The sequence below is a fragment of the Lepidochelys kempii genome, chromosome 9 (assembly GCF_965140265.1).
Source record: "Lepidochelys kempii isolate rLepKem1 chromosome 9, rLepKem1.hap2, whole genome shotgun sequence".
In the NCBI taxonomy this organism is placed as follows: domain Eukaryota; kingdom Metazoa; phylum Chordata; order Testudines; family Cheloniidae; genus Lepidochelys; species Lepidochelys kempii.
This window is the reverse complement of record NC_133264.1, coordinates 23087721-23101196: the sequence shown is the minus strand read 5'-3', so window position 1 is coordinate 23101196 and position 13476 is coordinate 23087721. Positions and strand designations below refer to the sequence as shown.

The window sequence follows — 13476 nt, the reverse complement described above, 5'->3', positions numbered from 1 at the left end:
GGTTTCAGAGTAACAGTTATTTACAGTTTACAGTGTGTATTTGGGGCTGGAGTTGTATAAAGACTTGCTGTTGCCCACATTTCTCCAGGATGGTTATTGTTAGTGCATTCACCTGTACTTGGTTTTTGAGGTGAATCGTGTGCCTTGTTAACAGTTGTCCTGATTCTTCCCTTCTACCTGAAAGCTGCACGGCCTCAGAACATAGAGCACATCTGGTGCATATGTTCTGTAGTAGTTCTGATTGCCTTATGTAGTGATAAAGTACAGTGCCCTGTAAACATCCTTCCTCCCTTGTGGCCTTGCAGTAACTTTTGTCCATCTTCCTGTGGTGAGGGGTAATCAGATAACATGGCCAATAATTAAGCTCCTTTAAAGCTAGGCAAAACTATTTCACAGATTTATATTTCCTATATTTTTAGTTACGGGAATACTGCATGTACATAAACTTCTGTAGGTTTGGGTACAATTAACTAGGCTTTGCAAACAATATTTTTGTAAGGATTTTGTAGCAGTTTTCAAGCTTATTAGCTTGTTTATATTTATTGAAACTAAAGTAACTGGGTAATGCATTAATCCATATTCTCTGCATGATAACACATTAGTGATAGGAACTGACTATAATTAGTAATTATAAAAAAAACCCTTTCCACAGGTTCAAATGTTCATTCACATTTTTGGGTGCCTTCAGCAGCTAGTATGAAGAATACATCTACAGAGAGACTTTCTTCTTATGTTTTTAAACTTAAATGCTTGAACAGAAATTCATTTTGCATCAGTTAACAACTGGATATTAGTCAGTAGGCATTTGATTAAATTTACTAGGTAGTGTTGTGCATACTTACAAACGTGTATTTAATGTGCTAATGAGCATTTAAGCATTAAAATGTTGCGAAGTTCCATGTTTGCTAGCTTTCAGGAAAAAAAATCACCAAGCAAAAACCAGCTTCTTAGCTCGCATGGTATGTGATTTGTGTAGTTTGATGTTCCAGAATCATTTTAGTTTAAAGTTGGGTTATTAAAAGTTTGGTGTTTTTTGTTTACATGTTACTATTTTACAGGTGATCTTTGCGATGGGAGCTCTACTTAATGCTTTTTGGCTAATGGAAGCTGGCAGATTCGTATTTGGGTAAGTCTAGGTAAAAGGTCAACATCAGATTATATGCACTTAGAGGCATGGCCACCTTTTTCTGTGTTCTACAAAGTGCTTGGCGTACTTGTGCTCCCACAGTCTACATATATCTTCAGGGAGGTCTGTGGACGGTTGCAATTGCATTCCTAAATTTATTAAAGAATTAGAAATGACTTTCTAATGTTTCAGTACTGTGTTTAATAAATGTCTTCATTGAATTTAAACAATAATGAAACCATACATAACCAGCAGGCCATGCAGTCATCTGAATTGCACTCTGGTGCTGGTGCTCCTTGTCTCTAGTTGTAAAAGTTATGTTTTATAGCATTTAATACAATTTAACATGTAAATAATTGCTGTAGTTCCCTTAGGGATGTTGCAGGATCACAAATGAAAAGAGGTGGGCTATAAGATACCTTTATTAAGGTTACAGGTTTCAGCGTGGTAGCCATGTTAGTCTGTATCAGCAAAAACAACGAGGAGCCCTTGTGGCACCTTAGAGACTAACCTTTATTTGGGCATAAAAGCTTTCGTGGGCTAGAACCTACTTCATCAGATGCATCTGATCGACAGTATGAAAAAGTTTGACAATCCATGACATACTATGGATGAGCAACAATAAACACATACTTTAGTTTTGTGAAATCTTGGCTCTGTTAACTTCAGTCATCACCCGTTGGCTCTTACACTATTCCATCTCAGCTAAGAAGGTGCTGCAGTCTCACTTACTTCACTTTTGCCTCTGCTTTCTTCACATTGCGCTTTGCACAACCAAAGGCAATTGTAATCCATTTTCATAGACTTCAGGTTATTCTTTCCCACTTTTTGCTATCGTCTTCAAAATGCAAAACCTGTCTTTCCTACATGTTTCTATTAGTTATGATTCCTGTTACATTAGATGTGTGTATGTAAAATTCAAGTGAACCTACACAGCACTACACAAACTGAAGTCAATTCATTGTACTGACTTGTTATCTCACAACAGGTGTTCAGATTACATTTTTACATATTTCTCTTTTCCCTATTTAGAATTGGTGGGGAATCCTTAGCAGTAGCACAAAACACCTATGCTGTCAGTTGGTTTAAAGGCAAGGAATTAAACCTCGTGTTTGGATTACAACTTAGCATGGCCAGAATTGTAAGTATGAAGACCTATAAGACTATTTTTATATAATCATATGTTTAAAATTTGACTTTGTACTTCTTGGAAGAGGGAACTGTGTGGTAAGGTCAGGATGCACTAATGAAAAATTGCCAAAACACCATTTACGAAGACTCTCATAAGAGAGCATTTTAAACTCCAACATGGATGTTGTGCATTACAGCTTGCATGATGTAACCACCAGGACACAACAGTTTCTTGAGGTTTTAACTGTCAAACTTCTGAAGAGGCCCTGGTATAAACTAATATTGCATACAAAGGCAGGGCAGGAACGTCTGCCTTCTTCAAGGGTGAATTTTTAAAATGTACAACAGACTTTACTGATGCAGTGTACACCATGTACATCAATTGATTTGGGACCTGAGCTTCTAACTGTGCTTACTCTGCAACATAGCTGTTCAGTATGGAAGTGTTACAAGAGTATTTTATGGACTTTATATAAATATATCTGACCTGCCATCCAATGATAGGCCTGCTATTCATTTTGTTTGGGCTAGGAAATAAGAATCGGCTGTATTAAGAACGGCCATACTGGATCAGACCAAAGGTCCATCTAGCTCAGTATCTTGACTTCCAACTGTGGCCAATGACAGGTGCCCCAGAGGGAATGAGAACAGAACAGGTAATCCCTGCGTGATCAATTCCCTGTTGCCCATTCCCAGCTTCTGGCAAAAAATTCAGTTTTCTTTTTCCTTTTCTAGCCTTCCCTTAACAGATCATTAGAATATCTCTTGTTCTGGGAGGGCTATCTTCTGCTCTAGTTAGACATGTCCTCCTGAAGTCTGCTACTTGGTTTAAAGTATGGGTTAAACAAATCATACATATAACACATAAGCCATTGCAGTATTTAATGTAGAGTTCATGGTGATATTGCTGCTAGTGCAGAAAGATTTAGCATGGGTTTCTTCTGAAACTTTGTATGTGACTGGATTCTTATCTTTGTAATCTTGAACCTATTCAGTTCTTGTACTAGTTGCAATTTTAATTTTATACCTTCGGATGCATAAATCAAGCTTACTTTGTAGATCCATTCTTTTTCAGATGGCTTTTCTTAGACACCTGATATTTATTGGGCATTTGGTGAGACTTAAACAGTTCACCTCAGCTGATCCTTTTAAAACTATAATAGAATTGTAAACTGCAATATTCTTCATGACCATCCTTTCTGTCTAGGGGAGCACTGTGAATATGAATATCATGGGATGGATATACTCCAGAGTTCAGGATCTGCTTGGCTCTACAGGTCACAGTACACTTGGATTTACACTCATGATAGGTTAGTAAATATTTTTTTAAAAAAAGTCATCAATGATACATGTATGAAAATCCTGAATGCTACATGACATAAGCAACAAACATTGAACATTTTAAATGATATGCATGAACTAGAAAAAGCTAAATGAGTGATAAGTTACTATGAGTTCTTCAGTTGAAAATTTGCTTGATAATGTTGAAAATAAACTGTAGATGAGTCTGAGAGCAGTAGTATAACTGGCAAGGCAAGTCTTTATGGCCTGCAATAAGTTCAAACTTTAAGTAAAGTCAACGTATGGGAAGTTATCACATTTGATTGACAGTTAGTGGTGTGTTATGGTGTGTATAAACCAGCAACTGAAATCAAAGTTAGTCTTCATTATGGGGATGTATAATGGCCTTCATGTCTTGCATATGCTTGGAAATCATGGGCAGATTTTTAACTTCCACTGAACTATGTGCATTCTTTGTCCTCAAAAAGGCAGTATGTCAAAGTTCTTGTACATGTTTATTCATTTGTACTCTGAAGAGAGAGAAAATTTCCACTTGAGTGAGGTCTTTCCTCCCCACAAAACCAAACCAGGGGTATTAAGACATTGCTCCTGCTTACATCTGGGCTTGAGCTTTGCTTCTGATATTCCAAGTACAGCTAACCTTTGGTGCAGAATTGCTCACACATTACACTCACTATCCTGTAACTGCTGATTTGTGCGTGTAGTCAGGGAACTATATTTCTAGATAAGTGCAATTATCTGTAATCAAATACAGGCACAATTGTACTTTCAACACTTGTTTTTGAAAATAAAAGGTAAAAGATTTTAAGGTGGTGTCTGTATAAGGTGGTGTTTAGTAAGCCGAAATATCTTTACATTCTTTAAAGACTTTGAAGTAGTCCATTATTTAGTTTTATAATGCCAGCAACTGGTGTTCATAGTATACTCTGCGATTGTTAGACTGGTCTGGTCTGTTTAGAGATGTATGATAAAACATGCATATTCTAAGAGCTAGGTCTTTCTGGAGTTACTACTGTACAGTGAACGTCTCCTCTTCCAGGTGGTGTAACATGTATCTTTTCACTAAGCTGTGCATTGTTTCTTGCTTATCTGGACAAGAGAGCAGAAAAAATCCTTTGTAAAGAGCAAGGAAAAACTGGTGAGTGATAACAATAGTTAAAACGCTCAGTTTGCTTAGTATGTTCATCTATAGTACTATATCAGTTATTTAAAGTGTGTATATAACCTGGACTCGTATCTTTCACTCTAGAACAAAATAACTGGAATTTAATTTTAAAGGGTATCTGTCCATTAGTCATATCAGGCTCCCAGTGCTCTGATTTTACCACCCCTCATCCTCTTCTTGCTGCAAAATCCTTGATTTTAATAAAAAAACAAACCCTGCTTCTAGCTGTCATGATTGGAAAACATGAGTGAAAACTGGATGCAATGGCTCTCGAGCCTACAGAAAGGACAGTTCATGCCCCATGTTTTACCCTGAAATCAAGACCATATAAATGTAAGCCGTAGCTGTTTAATAACTGCTTACTATTAATAGAAACATCCAGCTAATATGCATCCTGCAACCTCAAAAGCCTCCTGTGCTCTCTAGGTTTGAAGAGTCCAACTTTCTTTTACACAAGTGCCAAAGTATAGATTTCCCCCAACAATCTGTAGTGATGTGTTGTCTATACAAAAATCTGAGGCATACTGGAAATAGTTTGTTTTGCTCCGTTCCCATATTTAATCACTTCTCCATAGTTCGGGGTTGCAGCAAAATTTCACTTTTCAATTGACAACTTCTTTATTTAAATAGAAGTCTTTGCAGATGTTCCACTCTGCTGCTCCCAGACTGTCTCTGACTCTAGGGACCGTGCCACAGAATTTATGTCCAGCTTGCCATGGAATACATTGGACTTTAGTCTTCAGTTTTGGCAATTCTATAGCATTAAGATAGGATCAAGAAAATGCTGGTTTAAACTTGTCATTAGCTCCCTCTTGCACAATTTATGATACAGTGAGACTATATCATACAAAATCTAACTACATGAACGCTCAATTCTACAATGCATTATTTAGTTTTATTCAGTGTTTAAAAATATTAAACTTACCTATAGATAACTTGCATTGATCCCAATATTTCTTTCTTTCTGAAGGTGAAGTGATTAAATTAACTGATGTGAAAGACTTCTCGTTGTCCTTGTGGCTCATATTTATAATCTGTGTTTGTTATTATGCGGCTGTGTTTCCTTTCATTGGACTTGGGAAGTAAGTGTCTCTCTTTTTCCCTCCCTTCCTCCCATCCCCCCTTTTTAAAAATGAAATATAAAAAAAAGCTGCACCAGAAACATCACTTCCTAATGTACCATACCAGTTTGTCTCTACAAGTAGTTTTGTCCATTAACTTTGTGCCAATGTAAATTTTTAAAGATATATTTAAAATGAAAAATTTTTATTTTTCAAAAAATTATTAGGAAAAGTTTTTGTAGCAGTTCTGCATGTTAGTCTGCTTTTGATGTCTCTTCAGTGACATTGCTTGTGCCATCTCTTACCGTTTGAGAGTTGTGATGTGGATTTTCTTATCTGTTGCACTTTCTAGAAAATACACTTTAGGTTTTAGCACTGGTTGAGTTGGCGTAATGCATGTTACATTTGTTACCTAAAACTTGGAATTGGGTTACTTAAAACTTGCAATTTTAATGCAGCAAGAGCCATGGAAGGCTGCCATTTTGTGTCCTCTGCTGTCCTGTTAAGTGGAGATTTGACTAAGCATCATTAACCATCAGACTTCTCCACACTAAGATAGTTGTCCGGCTTTTCCATTTTGCTTATGCATTCTGTCCAAAAGGTCCTGCTTTGGCTGGTCTAATACAGTGGCTTGGTCCTTCCTGTCCCATCACTAGGTTAGCCACCAGTGAGTTGTGCTTTTGATGACTTACTTACTTCTGATGTAGAAGAAAACATTTTTAGAACCTTCCATCATAGAAGTCCATCTCCTAAATACCTTTGATACCTCATATAGAATTTCTTTGTTCTCTGGAGGATTTCATTTTCTGTAACATGCATTCTTATGTTTATGTCAAAAACTGTTTAAAAAACTAAGTAAATATGATTTTTTCCTATTTTCACTGTCAAATTTAAGCTAAAACGATAACATTTTAAATGGGTAAAAAATATTCTAAAACTCCTCTATGGATTTTACTTTAGGGTTTTCTTCATTGAGAAATTCAAATTTTCTTCTCAAGAAGCAAGTGCAATTAACAGGTACTCCTGCAAATTTACTTGATTAAAGGATTTTATGTAAGAGCGTGTCAGTCACTATGGTCTGTTAGTCTAGGGAGAGAGTAGAGAGTCTTTCTCAAAAATCTTGTCTTCAGACATATTTGTGTTGTGCTGTATGACTAATGCATTCCCGGGGGTATGCATAGGCTATCCTATCAAGGAGCATCAGTCCCTCCCTTGTGGGAAGTCCAAACTATAGAAATGAATCATGAAACTTCGTTTAGACAAGGAAAGATCTGTTTTGTGACCACTGTTAGAAGAGTCATGTACTGAGAAGCACTCCTTTCCCCAGCAGAGCTTATTAAGGTAGACTAATTATGCTTTGTAGCTATATAGTACTCAGCAGTCAACTAACTAAAGTATAATAACAAATCTGTGAGGTAGACTGAGGAAACGGAGGGTGAATGAGTTGCTCAACATCATACAAGTGACTGTTAGTGCCAGAAACAGAATCCATCGCTCGTAAATCATTCCTGTGTACTAACCAGTAGACTACACCGCTGGCTACCTAGGCATCTTGGTCTCTGGGATGATGCCCTTCTGACTTCTACAAATGGCTAATTGCCTTTCTGCGATATAAGTGGGCTAGATTTTCTTCTCTTGAGGCTGATCCCTGAATTGTCAGGTAGTAAATGCTAAATTTGCCCCTCACCCCACAACTACCAGATACTAATTATGCTGTTTTGATATTTATTTATTGGAGATGGAATGTATTTGTTATGCCCTCAAGCATCCCAGAACAATTCAAGCGTGGGGCTCCACAGTGAGAGGGAATTTGGTGTTTTAGATAGTGATGCTTCATGATGGAAAGACAGAAGTTGCCTTATGATTTAAAATGTAGACTAAATGTGTTTTCAAACTCTCCTTATCACTTCTTTGTAGCATTGTATATATCATATCAGCACCCATGTCCCCTGTCTTTGGATTCCTGGTGGATAAACTTGGAAGAAATATTATCTGGGTTATGTTTGCTATACTGGCAACCCTTGCTTCTCACATTATGTTGGCCTTTACTTTCTGGAACCCTTGGATTGCTATGGTAAATCTTGCTGGTAACAATGACTTTAATTGTGTACATATGTGATCTTATCTAATAGCCATATGATAAATTGTATTTATCATGCTCTTTTGACCATATTGCTGGCACTGCGCCCACTAGTCCACCACCATGGAGATAGAGAATAATGAATGGCGTAGAGAAAGTTAATCAGGCACTCCTGTTTACTCTCTTTGAATACAAGAACAGGGAACGCTACATGAAACAGAAATTAAAAGTGAAGTTAGGGAATATTTTACACAACATGATTATCTGCTTGAAGTTATGGCTACGTCTACACTACCTTGGTAAGCTGATCTAAGTTAGGCTACATTAGCTACATGAATAACATAGCTGGAGTCGACGTAGTTTAGGTAATCTTATTGTGGTGTCTACATCATGTTGGGTCGACGGGAGACAGTCTCCTGTTGACTTACCTTATTCATCTCGTTCCTGGTGGAGAGCTGGAGTTGACCAGAGAGCGCTGTGCTGTAGATTTAGTGGGTCTTAACTAGACCTGCTAAATTGAACCCTGGTGCATCAATCGCAGTAGCATCGCTCTCTTAGTAGTGTAGACATAGACAGCTTAATAGGACTTAAAACTGTATTAGACACTCGTGGCTAATGAGCACCCCAGTTACATTAGTTAAGCAAACTTTTATAAAGATTATAAGCCTTTATGCTTCAGGGTACAAGCCAACTACTGGGGGTTGGAGAGGTTAGCAGGACACTTCCCCTATTGGTAAGTCATTAACTCAGGTCTAATCCATTAGAGTAATTCCTGTGCTCCTTTGGAATCTGGTAGAGGGCAGAGGGTGGGTTGTAAGACTGCAATTCTGCAGCCACCTCCTCCTACTTACAAACAGCTGGCGGCTATAGGAAGAAGCTCCCAGGCTCTGAGGCTTTCCACAGTCTGCCCCTGGAACATACTTGCATTTTCCTTTGGTATTGGGCACTGGCAAATGAGATAATGGGCTGGATGTAATGCTATTGCCCCCCAAAAAAAAAAAAAAACAACCCAAACATCATTCTGGGATGTATTAGCAGGAGTGTCGTAAGCAAGACACGAGAAGTAATTCTTCCACTCTACTCCGTGCTGATTAGGCCTCAGTTGGAGTATTGTGTCCAGTTCTGGGCACCACGCTTCAGGAAGGATGTGGGCAAATTGGAGAGAGTTCAGAGAAGAGCAACAAAAATGATTAAAGGTCTAGAAAACATGACCTATGAGGGAAGACTGAAAAAATTGGGTTTGTTTAGTCTGGAAAAGAGAGGACATAACAATTTTCAAGTATGAGAAGGAAGAAAAATTGTTTTTCTTAACCTCTGAGGATAGGACAAGAAGCAATGGGCTTAAATTGCAGCAAGGGAGGTTTAGTTAGACATTAGGAAAAACTTCCTAACTGACAGGGTGGCTAAGCACTGGAATAAATTGCATAGGGAGGTTGTGGAATATCCATCATTGGAGACTTTTAAAAGCCCGTTAGACAAACACCTGTCAGGAATGGTCTAGATAATTAGCCCTGCCACAAGTGAAGGGGACTGGACTAGATGACCTCTTGAGGTCCCTTCCAGTTCTGTGATCGGCTGTTTTCTGTTCTGGCAGTTGTGTACAAATACTTGAAACCCCTAAACAGCTTCACACATCCATTTTATTGACGTGTGTGTGTGTGTGTGTGTGTGTGTGTGAGGAGCCTGCCAGAAAACCCCTACCTTCTGTCCGTACCACGTTCCCAAGACATACTACTTGAGACCCCAAAAAGTCAGCCCTAAAGCACTGACAGACTGAAGATCAATACCTAACAACCCATCAGGGCTAGCAGTGTGTCTTCCTGCTTTCCAGTGTGACACAGTACTTGTTTTGATAGCATTACAATTTTAAGGTCTGACAGCTATGTGCTGAAAAGCTATTTCATCTAACTTAGATATCATTAAAACATAATTAAAATGTTCACTCCTCCGATGGCCTGTACAGTGGACTTTTACTAAGGCACCTGGCTTTCCAGGTGGTAGGAGAGGGAAGAGTTTTTGTAATTCTTTTCTTATTGGTATGAAGATATGCCACATTTTACAGGAAGCTTTTAGACTATGTGGTGATTGGTGTAAAGGTTTCATTGGTGCTTGATTGTACTGTTCAGAAACCCATGAGTTTTTTAATATTAATTCCCCAATTGAGAGCTTCCACTATGAGTTGTTGAAGATCCCTACAATGGTACCAGGTTATCCCGAATCATACCTGGTACAATTTAACCACTCAGCTTGTTTTTTTAAAATAAATTGGCTTTTCTATGTATTATATACTTAAACTTTTTTCCTAATTGGCTTGTTCTGCTTATGCAAAGCTCATCCAGAAGCTTGTTGCCAAAATACCATTACTTTGCTTATGCTCATATGTTTATTGAGTCTGACATTTCTGTTGAGGAAACTGTTGACAGAAATGTCATCCTTTTATTAAAATCTATACCAAGTACTATATTTTAGTACTTGTAGAGTTAGTTGTATTTAACACCAGCCTCTCTCTCTCTCTCTATATATATATATTTTAGAATATATTTATTCTAATCTTGTTTTCAACAGTGTATATTAGGAGTAGCCTATTCACTGCTTGCCTGTGCTTTGTGGCCAATGGTAGCTTTTGTGGTTCCAGAACATCAGCTGGGAACTGCTTATGGCTTGTAAGTATTCATATATTTGTCTCCCAGGGGAGGTCTACAGCGGGTACTTCCAAATACAGAAGAACCATTTAAATTTTGAGTATCTTATTCCAGAGTGGTTGCTAATATGTTCGTTGCAATGAAATTATCTTATAAAATTACTCAAGCTAGGAACAGTCCTCAAATTCTTCAAGATATGCTTGTTTTGATATCAAACAAATCTAATACGTTTTCATTCTTCTGAAATTACCGTCTCCAAAATAGCTTTTGCTTTTCACATTTAAAGGATTACTGGCAGAATTAACAGGTCACAAATATAGAACTTGATTCTGTCCTCAGATTTGTGGGTACAGTTTGTACAATCTGAAAATGTACCTGTTGCATATCTGCCTCTGTATGCCTTGATGCAACTTGTGACCGTGTACAGAGTCTTTCGTGTAGCTGACAGGTTTCAGAGTAGCAGCCGTGTTAGTCTGTATTTGCAAAAAGAAAAGGAGTACTTGTGGCACCTTAGAGACTAACCCATTTATTTGAGCATAAGCATCCGATGAAGTGAGCTGTAGCTCACGAAAGCTTATGCTCAAATAAATTTGTTAGTCTCTAAGGTGCCACAAGTACTCTTTTTTTTCTTCTTGTAGCTGTATTTTATAAATGCAAATAAGGAAACTCTAGGTACTCTTCATAACTTAAGCATGTTGGCGTCTTTAAAAATAATAAAAGTAAATAATAAAAAAATTCCTCATGTAATGTGGATAACCAGATTGTTTACCCTGTGTTTTAGTATGCAGTCTATCCAAAATCTGGGTCTGGCAATTATTGCCATAGCAGCTGGTACAATACTGGATTCTCGAGGGTATCTGTTTCTAGAAGTCTTCTTCAGTGCTTGTGTTTGCTGTAAGTACATTACTGTGGGAACTTACAGCTCCTGAATATACGGGAGCTCACATGACATATTTTCCTTAATACTCAGTGTGTTTGTAGCCACATCAGTGAATATTTTCTGTTGTGTAGATTGATAGTTGGGTGCTTGTTTTATAAACTGATGTTGAAAGTAATCAGTTCTCACTGGAGTATTGATCATTTACCCTGAAGTGGACTTTATACTGGGTACTGAAGAAATTTTTGAGGGGGAAAATGAGGTCAGATGGTTATTAAGTATAGTCAGAACCTTTGTAAAAGGGGATCTTCAGGGAAAGATTTTTTTTCCATGTTAAGTGACCATTTTCCTGATCTTGCTTAAATGTTCTAGGTGGAGTTTTCAAAGTGTCTAAGTGAGTTAGGAGCATAAGTCAATAGGACATGCTCCTAATTCACTTAGCTGATTTTTAAATCCCAACTTCTGTCAACACTGCTACCTAAAAGATTTGACTGTTGCTTAATTGCATTTCAGGGTAAGAGTTGGTTTTCTTTCCCTCACAGTAACCTTGCTGACTATAACTCTCTTCTGCTTTTCTAGTGTCACTAATAGCTGTAGTCATGCTGTATTTTGTGAATCACCTTACTGGTAAGTGCATGTTTATATTGTCTCTTTACATATTTTCTGTTTGAGTCAGTAATTTTAGTTACAACAATGATCTAAATCTTTCCTCTGTAACTAGTATTACACAGGGTGACGAAGCTGTTCTGGCTCAACTCTGTGGATTAAAAATTTTACCCTCTTAATGGAGGGTAATGGAGACATTTCTAAATCGCCTCAATATAAAAGTTTCCTTTGCCAATTACCATGAAAATTCCCTCAACCTTATCAATATGCTGAATACTCCCAATATCCCAGGGTAAGCCGGGGGTTCCGAACCTATCCTTTGAACTAACTTGAGCACTAGTTTTAACACACCTGGTACTTAATATCGTGAGATCAACCTTAGTAAAGGAATACAGTACAGCTGCACATGGATATCTGATTTGGTCATTTATACTAGGCTTTGAGTAAGACACTGACCATTTCCCTATCCCTGTTTGGAAAAATTTCAGATTGCTTTTGTCGACCTCCTAGTAACTGTTGAAGTGCTATGTGTTCGCATATGTAAAAGTTGCATTGGCTCTTCAGAAAGCAAATTATCTTAGTTCCCCCATGATTGTTTTTGTACATCTAATTGTATTTTCAACATTGGGGTTGGATAACGATGGAGCCAGAGAAAAGCTGCTACATTCAGTCCATTTTATTGCTAATATTGGGTTGTTTCTATCAAGGACATGCTAGCATTTTATCCTGTATACGTGTAAATGCCCCAAGCTTTGTAGGGCTTCCACCACTTTCCTTGGTTTAAAATATTTTTCACTCAAGAAAGCTGTTCCTGATGTTCAGTCTAAAACTTCACTTTTTCTTTACTACATGCTGTTAATCCTAGCTCTATCATCCTAAATTCCTCTCCTTCTTGGGTAATTATCCCTTTAAATTTTTGTTCCTATCATATTATAACTTAGGTGAGGTGATAGCTAAATAGTTAACTTTCTAAAAATCTTTAAGTAATTTCTTCTAGCACTTATCAATGTTCTTCTCTGAACTTAGCTTGTTACTTAGAACTGAATTCACTCTAATAAACTCTAGACCAATTGCTCTTGCTCTGACGTCTATTTATGCAGCCTAGAAATGCATTGACATTTAGGTGCCATATCGAATTGTAGTCTTCTGTCCATTTGCTGTCTTGTCTTATCCCAAGGTCTCTCAATATTATTAATTTCCATATGTATATTGACTTTCATTTTCTCAAGTTAGAGATGTTTCTAGTTGTGTATATCATACAAAGACACATTTCAGAAGGTCCTAAATAAATATAACTTCTGTTTGTAGGAGGTGATCTTAACTGGTCTGCAAAGAAAAGGGAAAAACTGCAAAAGCTAGCTGCGGCTGAGTAAGTATATAAAGCTGAGAATTGATGTCCTTTTAAAAGCTTTATTAACTTGGAAATCTTTTTTTCTTTCTTTCTTTTTTAAACATACACATAGTATATTGCAAAATAAATTGACTA

General features: G+C 37.4%; 1 protein-coding gene across 5 annotated transcripts in view; it reads left to right on the top strand.

Moving 5' to 3' along the window:
• MFSD1 (major facilitator superfamily domain containing 1) overlaps positions 1 to 13476 on the top strand; it is a 35554-nt gene that overhangs the window by 10303 nt on the left and 11775 nt on the right. For 3 of the 5 annotated variants that reach the window (XM_073359548.1, XM_073359546.1, XM_073359549.1), the window contains exons 5-15: positions 1059 to 1126; positions 2159 to 2267; positions 3465 to 3567; positions 4599 to 4697; positions 5695 to 5806; positions 6746 to 6802; positions 7703 to 7859; positions 10431 to 10528; positions 11289 to 11401; positions 11964 to 12011; positions 13299 to 13359. In XM_073359548.1, coding sequence (XP_073215649.1) covers positions 1059 to 1126; positions 2159 to 2267; positions 3465 to 3567; positions 4599 to 4697; positions 5695 to 5806; positions 6746 to 6802; positions 7703 to 7859; positions 10431 to 10528; positions 11289 to 11401; positions 11964 to 12011; positions 13299 to 13359 — 1025 coding nt within the window. The remainder of the gene's footprint in view (positions 1 to 1058; positions 1127 to 2158; positions 2268 to 3464; positions 3568 to 4598; positions 4698 to 5694; positions 5807 to 6745; positions 6803 to 7702; positions 7860 to 10430; positions 10529 to 11288; positions 11402 to 11963; positions 12012 to 13298; positions 13360 to 13476) is intronic. The other 2 variants (XM_073359547.1, XM_073359550.1) reach the window with 2 other exon arrangements.